The sequence below is a fragment of the Thamnophis sirtalis genome, unplaced genomic scaffold, assembly GCF_051295495.1.
Source record: "Thamnophis sirtalis isolate CommonGarterSnake01/CBP01778 unplaced genomic scaffold, rThaSir2_p1.2 scaffold_9, whole genome shotgun sequence".
Classification (NCBI taxonomy): Eukaryota; Metazoa; Chordata; class Lepidosauria; order Squamata; family Natricidae; genus Thamnophis; species Thamnophis sirtalis.
In genome coordinates this window covers 68,388,581-68,401,150 of record NW_028261389.1, presented here as the reverse complement: position 1 = coordinate 68,401,150, position 12,570 = coordinate 68,388,581, and the positions used below count along the sequence as shown (strand labels likewise).

General features: G+C 38.9%; 1 protein-coding gene across 12 annotated transcripts in view; it reads left to right on the top strand.

The window, feature by feature from the left end:
• Nucleotides 1-12,570, top strand: part of KIF21A (kinesin family member 21A) — a 94,998-nt gene that overhangs the window by 48,625 nt on the left and 33,803 nt on the right. For 7 of the 12 annotated variants that reach the window (XM_087722181.1, XM_087722182.1, XM_087722180.1 and 4 more), the window contains 5 exons: nucleotides 324-362; nucleotides 7,429-7,516; nucleotides 7,904-8,018; nucleotides 9,224-9,412; nucleotides 11,801-12,000. In XM_087722181.1, coding sequence (XP_087578307.1) covers nucleotides 324-362; nucleotides 7,429-7,516; nucleotides 7,904-8,018; nucleotides 9,224-9,412; nucleotides 11,801-12,000 — 631 coding nt within the window. The remainder of the gene's footprint in view (nucleotides 1-323; nucleotides 363-7,428; nucleotides 7,517-7,903; nucleotides 8,019-9,223; nucleotides 9,413-11,800; nucleotides 12,001-12,570) is intronic. The other 5 variants (XM_087722187.1, XM_087722185.1, XM_087722186.1 and 2 more) reach the window with 1 other exon arrangement.

Sequence of the window (12,570 nt, the reverse complement as noted above, 5' to 3'; positions counted from 1 at the left end):
GACACGTTAGAAAGCTTATCTGCTTCCATACAACTGCAGTGATAAAAGTGTGGGAGATCTTCCCAGGATGGACGCTGAAGTGCAGATGTATTGAAGTGCAATTCTCATTACTCCCAGCATGGCTGTTATTATTTTGTAATGAATGAATTGCCTTTTCTTTTTCTTACTATTTATGGTTCTTTTTATCATCTTAAAAAAAATACATTGAACTCCATGACCTCATATGTCATATTTTTTTTTACCTTCTTGTTGTTCTCGCTTTCACTGTCTGGTTTGTCCTTCATTGGCTTGGTCTTCCAATACTGTACCTGGTGCTTTTGAAGGCTGCAGAAACTTGAGGAAAGCAGTCAAGAAGAACCAAGGTTGGAATGTTTCCCAGGTTTTTGATTGTCATTTGAAAACTAATGTTTGGATCACATGTAACCATACCATATTTTTCGCTCCATAAGACACACTCCCCACCCCCACCCCAATAAGACGCACTTCTTTTTTGGCCGTCCATTGATGAATAGCTGGGCCGCGGTGGCGGTGGGGTTCTTTTACATTGCTAAACCCCACTTCTTCTGTCTTTGTGATTGCCCGCCTCTTCTGTCTCTTTTCTGCAGTGCAGGAGTCAATAGGCAGTGCTGGCACACGAGAGGACACCTATTTGGGGTCCTCACAGGCTCCGTTCAGAATATTTTTTTTTCTTGTTTTCCTCCTCTAAACCTGGTTGCGTCTTATGATCAGGTGTATCTTATGGAGATGAAAAAAGGTATATAATTCTACATAGATCTAGCAAAGAAGTTTCATCATATGAATTTTTTTTGCTGGACTAATCCTTTTCCTTGTTATTAAATTACTACTTCCCCCCCCACCCCCAAAATAAGTGTACATCTGGGATTAAAGTTAACCAGAGCAGTTAGCAGGCTGGGTGTAAACTAAAACCCATTTCAATAGGTGCAGCAGATTGCAAACATAATGCTATAACATAATGTGACTGTCGTTAACAGATTTATTTTGCTTGAGGGCTTGCCACAAATGAAATCCCGAATTTAAAATTTAAAAATGAAGTACTCTTTCATAAATATTTAAGTTCCTTAGCAAATAACCATTTTCAGTATGACCTAGATTAAGTTGGAATCCTATGTTTTCATTTACATGAGAACTTAACTTTCTATAGTCCCAAAGGTGCTTTTTCAAGAGGCAACTGGACTTCGTTTTTCCTTTGAAGACATTTCACTTCTCATCCAAGAAGCTTCTTCAGCTCTGACTGAATGGAGGGAAATGGAAGGATTTATACTCCTTGCAGACAGCTGGTCATATGCATTCTTTTAGCAAATCATTATGGCCTGGCCTTAATAACTTGTTGAAAGAATGCAAGTGACTAGCTGTCTGCAAAGAGTATAAATCCTTCCATTCCCTTCCATCCAGTCAGAGCTGAAGAAGCTTCATGGATGAGAAGGGAAATGTCTTCAAAGAAAAAAATCAGAAAGTCCAGTTGCCTCTTGAAAAAGCACCTTTGGGACAACCCTGACCTGGATGACTGAGAATCTCCATAGACATTTCTACACTACAAGTAGAATTGGCTTGGATCCAGAATACAACAAGTTGAACTGTATTCACACAACAGGATGCAACTTCTTACTCATTGCAGTCCCCTGTTTTCTTATCAATCTACTCTTGAGGGCAAGAGACTCCTAAGAATATCATGGGATTTGGACTATAGGGTGGAATCACTTTGAGATCACAAATCACAATAATTTTGCCCCCATCTATTGGTTTTGCTTATTTTCTGTTATTTCAGTAATAAACCGAGAACCCAGGAAGAAATCTTACAAAGAGCAGTGTTGTATCAACTTTCTTCTATTCTACCATTCTAAAACTTCCTACTTTTTGAAGCAAGAAACTAGTAGCTAGTGGTAATGAATTTCTGTGTGTTACCTAGGTATAAAAGCATAAAAACTTGAAAGACCAAGGGAAGGGGAGACAGCAAGAAACATGAATTACCTATTTTCTTGGTTGAGAAGATTTTATCTTCTAAATTTCATATTTGCCTAGAGGTCTGGATAGTATTTAGGATACGACCTGTGTTACATCTATTTTCCAACTGCTGTCTTGGACTGTGGAATTATTTTTCAAAATTTGGTTTGACCTCTGTACACCTTCTCAGTCTCCTCCTTTCTCTTGACCCATTCAATGTTTTTTCATCTATTTTGCAATTGTGTCCTCATTTATTCTCTGTATCTAGTAGAAGAAAATTCTCTGTCTGATTAAACCACTTCAGCATAGCTCTTTCATATGGCTCATGCACATTCCTGTTGTACATCGTTCTTCTTTTGACAAACATTCCTTGCAACAGACCACATACTGCTCGCTGTTGTTCTAGAGATATCTGCATATCTTCAAATTTGTTTAGCCCTTTCCCCATCTTTAGTAAACATTCTACAAAGCTGTACAACTCATCCATTTAGTCTAGTTTTTCATTTATGTAAAGCATCATAATTCTTTTTTTTTTTTTGTAAAGCAAAACCATCATGGTTTTTGGTATATGAATGCTCAGACCAAACTCATTTGTCGTATTATCTTTCTTCTCTTGTCTGCAGTAATTCAGGTTTTCCACCAACAAGATAACATCATATCCCCACCCAACACTGATTTAATAATAAAGGACTCATACTGTAAACTTCCTGCTATCATTCTAAGTTTTCTATAGTTTCTTTTACATATATTCTTTTCTCTCTCATGTCCATTTTTCTCAGGATTACTGTTGACACTATCAAATAATGGTTCGTCCATATTCAAAGTCTCTTGTAGCTATTGCCAGCTCTCTTATTCTTTCATCATAAGCAATTAAATCAAGTCATGCACTTTCATTCAGGAGCTGTGGTGGCACAGTGGTTAGAAGGCAGTGGTAAGACCACACTTGAAATACTGCATCCAGTTCTGGTCACCACAATATAAAAACAGACGTTGAGGCTCTGGAAAGAGTGCAGAGGAGAACAACAAAAAGGATTAGGGGGCTGGAAGCTAAAACAGTTGCTGGAATTAGGTTTGTTTAGTCCAGGGGTGTCAAACCCACTTGCATCTCAGGCTATATTGTGTCTTTTTTGCTTTTGTGGAGCTGGGTGGGTGTGGCCTGCACATGTTGTATCTGGCCCATGGGCCACCAGTTTGACAGGCCTAGTCTAGTGTAATGAAGTACTAGTAGGACATGATTGTACTGTTCCAATATTTGAGAAGCTCCTACAAAGTCGAGTGGGTCAACCTATTTTCCAAAGCATCAAAAGACAAGACAAGAAACGATAGTTGGAAACAAGCTAGAACTAAGGAGAAATTTCCTAACGGTAAGAGCAATCAACCAAAGGACTAGCTTGTATTCAGACGTTGTGGGTACTCCATTACTGGAGGCTTTCAAAAGAAAAGTGGACAACCATTTGTCTGAAATGGTGTGGGGTCTCCTGCTTGAGCAGGGGGTTCCACCAGAAGACCTCCAAGGTCTCTTCCAACTCTTATTATTCTATGTTCTATGTTTTTTCTACATATCCATTCATGACACCCAACAGAATAGGTTTTCCTCTGGATTCTCTTTGTTCAAAATGGCACAATTTCCCATTAAACCCTATTTTTCTTTCATTGTCACCATTCATTGCATTGTAATATGCAGCTTTCATCAGCAAGTGGATTCCTATTTCATGCAGACAAAGGTATGTTGTTGTATCCCCTTCTTACAGGTAAGGGTAGTCCATGGCCAACATTTAAAGGTTTGCTGTGGGAATTATTCTAAACATCTGCTGAATAAAGTTGCTTGGAATTCTGTTTGTATAGATCCCGTGGAGTTGCCTGAAGGATTGATTTGCTTGGTTATCTGGAAAGAAATCGAACTTATTGGTCCAGATGATCAAAGGTCTTTGAAGCTGTGTCTGCAGCTCCTATGTTTTAGATTCTTGTCCTTTATGATTTGTTAAAGCCTCGTAGGAGGTGACACATGTTTGGCCCATGCAGTAGTTAAAGCATCTTGTGGGAGATGGTGGTGCTGCCTACTGTTGTGGCCCTTCAGTGGCGCTGGTGGCAGACTCAGACAGTGAGGAGGTTGGGGAGGAGTATGGACCAGTCCTGGAGTCTGAGGAAGGCTCTGACGAGTGCTCTGCATCAGAGGCAAAGATGGGTCCATGGCTGTCCGACAGTTACTAGCTGCCTTCGGAGTTGGAGCTCAATGAGGCAGAAGAACAGTTGGAGTCTGTTCCCAATGTGCGCATGCACAGAGCTGCCAGGAGAAGGGAATAGTTAAGGAACAAGGGCCGACTTGGGAGTAAAGGCACAGGTAGGTGGTGAATGGACCCTCGCATAGGGAATAAAGACCGAAAGGGAGTGGAGTTTGCAGGAGACAATTTGTTCGTTTAACTAGTGTGAAGATTTGTTCATGACTCTCAGAGACTCCTTGCAAAGTATTTTCTTGTACGGCGTTGCGTTTGGAAGATATCGGCCTGGCAGCTTCTCAAGCCTGATAAGGTCTGTAGTTGTAAATTCACCCTTGAAAGACTGTTTGACGGGACTTTGCTGGATGTGAATGAGAGGAATTCACATTAGCTTAATAAAAAGGGGTTTTGTCGGAATAAGGAGTCTGCTTCATGATTTTGTGAAGCCTAGTCAGAACACCGACTTTGAATAGTATATTCATCAATCTGTTCTTGAAGAAGCCATCACTGAACACAATGGATAATTGGATAATTTTCATCTGGTCCCTAAGATTTTCTTTGGGAAACAACTTTTTGGTTATTGGAAAGGTGATTGGCCTACATCAGGGTTGTCAGACTCGCAGACCAGAGGCGTCACATGCTGGCCACACCGACTCCTGGTTTAGCGAAGGGGGGGGGGGAGTCACAATACATCACGTGATAACAACGTGACACCGTGAGTTTGACACTCCCGGTCTATAGCTTGAGAAATGGATTATTAGGCCTTTTTCAGCTGAGCGTTACTGGTAGTACTGAAATAGCTTGTGGTTCCCGATTATATTAAACAGAGTTTGGGTGTAGTGCATCCATCCTGATCTTCCTTGATGTCTTAGCAGTTTTTAACGTCATTGATCATGTATCTTGATGGACCATGCTATTTAATTTTGTTTTATCTTGTCCAATATGGTTCACTGACAAAAGCGCGCCTGACTAAACCACGGTGACAAAACCGCGAGTTCTGAACCGCACCAACAACAGCGCGCTGACAGAAGGGCGCTGTAAACCTAACCCTAAACATAACCCTAACCCTAAACTTAACCCTAAGCCTAACCCTAAGCCTAACCCTAAATCTAACCCTTACCTTAACTTAAATCGCCCTTCTGCCGGTGCGCTGTTGTAAATCGCCCTTCTGTTGACGTGCTGTTGTCGACGTGCTGTTGTCGGCGCGTTGATGACATCGCGGTTTTAGCGATGCGGTTTTTTCGGCGCGTTTTTGTCATGTGCGCTTTTGTCGGGTCACGGTCCAATATCACAAGTCCTGCTAAAGACTAGATTTATCCCAATTCACAATTGGAATTTCCAATATAGAGAATATTTTGCGAGCCAAGTTACCGTTGTGCATGCTAATTTCATTTTACTAATGTGTTTCAACGTCAGATTGATTAAATCGCAAATCAGACTTTTCATCTGAAATCCAACTTGATTTGATGATAAAACATATTTGGGGCATTCTACTCTTCAGGAAAGATTAGCTGAGAAAACTTGGTGTTCCGTAGTAATTTAGCTTTAAAATTGAATTAGCTGTTGTCAAGCAATAGTACTCATTTGTTATGATTTTCCTTATTCTGTTGATTTAATTTTACTTACTTTTTTAATGTATCCATTTTCTACGAGAATTTAACAAAGTTGGTGGCCAGAAAAATAGAGAGAGTAGGGAAGGATAAAAATTATCCATCCCAAAGTTTTTTTAATCCAGATGAATTATGTTCATTTGAAGTGGTTGATAAAAACAATACGTATCAGAATAACTGCTGGAGGTATTAGTTGGAATAGGACAAAGGTTGAAATAAAAGAAACAGTCATACTTTTGCATTAGTAAGCTATTTTGCAAGGAACAAAGGATAAGCATTTCATATCCAGCTGCATACTATGCTAGGCAGATGAAAATGTGCACAATTGATTTGGTCCATCTGTCCAGTTCAATTTGGATTAATCTAACATGGTTGGATTGATTGATTTTTGAGACTGGTTTTTAGAAAAGATGTTGCACAGCACAAAGTTTTTACTGAATGATCAAATCTAGTCGGAGGCAAATGATTTCATATGAAAAGTCTTATTTGAATGTAGATTCAACTAAATGTATTTTGAAACAAATTGATAAAACAAACTTATGCACAGCCATATCAAGTACATAATACATTTAAATACATGGGCAATCTTTTATTATAGTCATTCTAATGTCAAGGAGCACTACAACACTTTCAAAGATGGGAAATCGTAACAGGGAATGTATTTCAGGCAGCTTATCTAAAATATAAGAGCCGAGGTGGCGCAGTGGTTAGAGTGCAGCACTGCAGACTACTTCAACTGACTGCAGTTCTGCAGTTCGGCTGTTCAAATCTCACCGGCTCAAGGTTGACTCAGCCTTCCATCCTTCCGGGGTGGGTGAAATGAGGACCCAGACTGTGGGGGCAATATGCTGACTCTGTAAACCGCTTAGAGAGGGCTGAAAGCCCTATGAAGCGGTATATAAGTCTAACTGCTATTGCTATTGCTATTGCTATTGCTAATATAGTGTTTTTTAAAAAAATGGAGATCCATTATTTAGGGATATTAAGGGTGCAGTTTTAAATTCCATTTCTAGGAGTTGAACTCCATTTAACACAATGGGATTTATTAAGGTTTTTTTCATGCATTACAGTAACTGCAATCCCTGCATTCTTTTACTTTTTTATTTTCACTTACTTTGCAATTACTTTCTTTCAAACTTAGGTTTGGTCTTGGAGGCAGTTTCAGATTTTTGTGCATTTTTTCTTCTGCTTTTTAAGCTGTTAACTTTATGATTGTTCACGATTATATGTACATAAATATATGGGTTTCTTCTGGGTTTTTTTCCCCTGTGGTTCTAGCTTTACACCCAGCTTATCTTACACTGCTCTGGCATGCAATTGTAGGCAGACTCACTCTGCAGACTTTCTAATGGATCTTTATCTATATTTCTATAAAGGTTTGGCTATGCAGTCCCATCTCTCGTTTCTGGGTTACTGTGCTAACTTACTTTCTAAATCCCCCCACCCAGAATACTGTGTTGTGCATGGAATGCCGAGTTGAGTCTGGTGTTCATTTTTTATGATTTTTTGATCTTGCAAAATGTTGGTGCAATGTTTAAATTGTTATTCTTTAGCAAAGTTATTTGACTTAAAGGGTGGGGAGGAAACATATGCCTCCAATTGTTATATTCCCCCTCCCGTTTGATTTTTTCCCCTCACAGTTCTATTAAAGAAGAAAACACAGATAATGAGCAGGAGAAAAAAGATGAAAAGGGCATTTCTGAAAGAGAAAACAATGACCTAGAAGCAGTAAGTATTGTGGTAATACATCTTGTCATGTATTAATAATGAGGTTTGTTTTCTCTAGGAGCCTGTATTAAAGCAGACAAAGAAAATACAATTTCTATCTTGTAATCATGTTTTTAACAGAAATGAGTAAGAGAAAGGACATACATGTAAATAAAGGACTGTGAGACGTATTATTTTCTTCATACTTTAGTTTAATATTGAGAGGCTGGCCATATAATTTGTTCAGGGATCAAATTAAAGTTATACTTAAAATGATGAAACAGTGAAGGTTAGGGTTAGGGCATATAATCTGTGCATATAATTTGTTCTGGGATTAAATTAAAATTATACTTAAAATGAGGAAACAGTGAAGGAGTTCCTGTTTTTGGTTCTTTTTTATTCTTATAGGAAGATGGGCGTGAACAAAGCGATAATGAGGATGACGAAGAAGAAGATGATGATGATGAAGATTTGGAGGTGGTTGAAAGTTCGGATGAATCAGATTCTGATTCTGATGAAAAAGGTAAGCCAGACAGAGAGCTACTTAATGTGTTGTTATCTCCTTTGAACTAAATAGGTATTTTAAAATTAAGACAAGCAAAATTAAGAGATCACACTTAATATGTATTTCATGAAGAGTTCATGATTAGATGATATATTATGACCAATAAATCCCTTTGGTTATAAAGATTTCAATGAGACATTAGAAGCTTTTTAAATATCATGTTTCCCTGAAAATAAGACCTCCCTGGATAATAAGCCCAATCGGGTTTTTAGCGCATGCGTTAAAATAAGCCCTCCCCGAAAATATTGCAACACAGCAGCAGCCATGATGTGATCCCGCTCACCGCCTCCTGCACCTCAAAAATAATAAGACCTCCCTGAAAACAAGTCCAAGCGCTTATTTCGGGGGTCAAAAGAAAATAAGATCCTGTGTTATTTTCGGGAAAACATGATAGGTTTTCTGCTTTTAAGTTAACCGTCAGTTTACTTTTGGATTTTAGATTTATAATACGAATATAAAAAAATTAGTGTATTTTGAAAAGAACGAACATTCAACTTTAAAACGATAGGCTTATTTTTAAGCAGTAGGTCATTCATAAGTTGTGCCCCCCAGATGAAGATTTCTTAGTTGTGAGCATGAACTTTAATTGCAGCTTTATTATTAAAAATGTATACTAAAAATAAATTTGGCTAATGAATAAGTAACAAGGACTATTACGAGAAATCAAGCTTTAATGCAAGAGCCATCAGTTCTTCTATTAAAGGACTATAATATGGATAGTCTAATTGAGGAAAAAGAAGGTAATGTAAATATATTGGAAATCTTTAATGTAGATATACCAACAGTTTGGGGCACCAAACAAATCTGAATTTCAGATCAAGGTTCTATTTAAATAGCTAACTTTTGAGTACCACAATGTCTCACATCTTTTTATTGATTTTAATTTCTTTTTTTTTCTGTATTAATTTTTATTTTAAACACATAAGCACATCAACAGAAACAAACACGTGACTTAAAAACAACATAGGAACAATAAGTTCCATCGTATATCATACAGCAGTTCCGAATCGGTTTCTTTGCAGTTAGTGTTTTTCCTACTATATATTTCTATCTTGTGTTCATAATCTCCTTATTCGTTATCCATTTTTATGTACAATTCTTTTATTTATTTATACTTAGCTACTTATGACCTTAATAATAATTAATAATTTCCTTAATTATAGTGAATTATCAGGCAGATTTAGCAAATATTACATGTGAAATTGCCATAAAACAGAAGCTCATTGACGAACTAGAAAATAGCCAACGAAGGCTTCAGACTTTGAAAAGGCAGTATGAAGAAAAGCTAATGATGTTGCAGCATAAAATTCGAGATACACAGCTTGAAAGAGACCAGGTGCTTCAGAATATGGGTAAGACAATTTCCACTCACCAAATAATTGGATTAGGAGAGTATTAATTTTTTTAAGTTTATTGTTGGTGAAAGCAGCAACATAAGAAGTCTACATAAAAATATCCAATGTGGTTGTCATATTTGTGGAGACCAACTCATGAAACAGACATTCTAAAAACTACTGGAACTGATTTTGTTGTTAATAACAGAGTCTTGAAAGCCTTATATAAATGATCCTCTCTCTCACACTCCTATCTCTATATATAAAAATGGCTCTGTGTGTGTGTGTGTGTTCATGTGTGTATGTTCCAGCATAACTCTGGAATGCCTGGGCCGCTGAAATGAAAGAACTGAATTATATTTATAGTGTCAAGTAACAGTACCTTTGACAATGATAGTGTGCATTTTGGATTCAAGTTCGGTTCAGTTTCAGCCTGTTGTGCCTTAAAATGGCTTCTACTGTACAGCACAGTGGAGTTGCCATGGTAACACCTTCACAGTACACCACAAGGGAGCTCCCTCTAATACAGGATTGGGATAAGTACATACCCGGGCAATGCCAGGTTATCAGCTGGTACCAAATAGAATTGAGGTGGTGCAATCTTGGGTTTCTTTCTCACTCTTTCCTGCTTTCCCATGCTTAGTTGGTGCTTATGCAGTAGATAGATTCTGTACTTCTCTACAGGAGTGGGATTAGTATTCATGATGAGCTGCAATCATTGGGAGGGATTACCACCTCCTTTTGCACATCTGAGCAACAAGAGACATTCTACATTAGGGAGGAAAACCTGTAGCAAAAGCTGGAAGTTTGCTTATTCCTTCAACAATTGATATGGCCACTCATCTTGCTATTGTAGGTCGGTAACATTAAATAGAATTTTAAAAACCCACAACCTAAATAATTAGGAATAATTACGGTCATAATCAATATATAATATGCCAGAGATCCAGTAACCATTTTGTCTGTAACCAACAGACAAATAACAAGCAACATTTGGGTTTTCACCCCCTAATGATCCATCATTTAGCCTTGGTGGTGCAGTGGTTAGAGTGCAGTACTGCAGGCTATTTCTACTGCCTGTTGGCTGCCTGCAGTTTGGTAGTTCAGATCCCACCAGGCTCAAGGTTGACTCAGCCTTCCATCCTTCTGAGGTGGGTAAAATGAGGAGCCAAGTTGTTGGGGGAAACAGGCTGATTCTGTAAACCACTTAGAGAGGGCTGTAAAGCACTGTAAAGCGGTATATACGTCTAAGTGCTATTGCTATTGCTATCATTGCCTCCCCAAGTTTTCATGGGCAGATAGAAATTTTGAATATTTTAAAAAGGCAGCCAGTACTGAAAACCAACTCCTAACTTGCATGATTTTTCCTAACCAGTTGTTTTGCACAATCATTGTTGCTGTGCATCTCAAATATTTTACCAAGATTTTGTAGAAAGACATTCTTTTTTTAGTGGCAACACACCAACTCTTAAATTTACCTTTGTCAATAGCAGCAATAGTAAAACTGCTCCATGTTTGTGGCACAGGTGGCATGTGATATTCCTTTAAATTTGTTAAATGTGCATTATTTATTATTCTGTTCCTGGATCAAGAGTTGCTTTTTAGAGTTGGTGAATAATGATGTGCTTTCTCTTATGTTGCATTGGGCTCAAATTACTTGGCCAGCTAAATAATTGTTAATAATGTAAAGATTCTTCTCATGAGCTCTAGCTGAAAGCCTTGTTGCAATGATCAACATAATACTGGGGACAGATGAGAAAAAAATTCTCATGCTCTTCTCCTACTATGTCAGCCAAATGGTTTATCAAAATGGAGGCCCATGATACAAGAGGTACAAAGGTCTCTTGCTTTTCCTCCCCCCCCCTTATAAAAAAAATCTAGTAAAAGTGCGTGGAAATGTTGGTGCGTCTTATACACCAAATACAGCCATTTGTGGCCTCCTGAAGCCCCACCTACACATCCCATTTTTGCGAAAAATGGGTGAAAACCAGACTTTTCCGCAAAAATGGAGGCGTTTTTGCCTCCCCCCAGCCTCTAGTAGCACTCTTCAGGCTTCAGCAGGGCTGGGGGAAGACAAAAATGCCCTCGGTTTTGCAAAAAAACTCTTGTTTTCTGCTCGTTTTTTGAAAAAACGAGGGCGTTTTTGCCTTCCCCCAGCCCTGCTGAAGTCTGCAGAGTGCTGCTGGGGGCCAGGGAGGACAAAAACTTTTTTTTCTTACTTACCTCTTCAAAATCTTAGTGCATCTTATACACTAGTGTGTCTTATAGTCCAAAAAATATGGTAAGTAGGGGCATAGTTTTCTAGCAAAAATTGAAAAGTGGCCCAACTTAGCATTGGGACTTAATTTAAGCCTAGAATGTGTGTGATCATAATTCATGTGCTGAGAAATCTATTAACATTGTTAGGTTCAGTGGAGACCTGCTCAGAAGAAAAAGCAAAAAAGATTAAAAGTGAATATGAAAAGAAGCTTCAGTCCATGAATAAAGAACTGCAGAGGCTTCAGGCAGCCCAGAAGGAGCATGCACGATTACTTAAGAATCAGTCACAGTATGAAAAGCAACTGAAAAAACTGCAACAGGATGTGACAGAAATGAAGAAAACGAAGGTATTCCACCTCACCTCACAAACTCTTTAATAGTGTGTGCATGAATGATCAGCTGTGTTACTCCAGCTGGATTACTCTTTTTCATTTTGCTGTTTGAAACTATTTGAATGATTTGATCAAGTCTGCAATTGTACCAGGGGTGGGTTTCAACCGGTTCGCGGCGGTCCCTGCGAACCGGTTGGTCGGCGAACCTGGAAGTAAGTAACTTCCGGGAATGGCGAAGGGCGCGCCCACCCGCGGTCCTTACCCTGTTTTGATGAGTTCTGCGCTTCTACGCATGCGCAGGACGCATACAGCGCCTGCGCGATCCTCCAGGAGCAGCTGGAGCGTCGCGCAGATGCTAGTACGCATGCGTGCACCGCGTGCGTGCACGAGGACGCCGCCGGCCCCATTCCAACCGAACTGGAACGGGGCGAGAAACCCACCCCTGAATTGTACCTATTGCTCATAAATGAAAAAGGCCACTTAATAATGTTTGTAACCTGCATTTCCATTCATATGTTATGGCGGTTTTCACAACTGTCCCCGTCTTGAAATCGGTAGAGATTCTCAGTCATCCCGATCATGGTT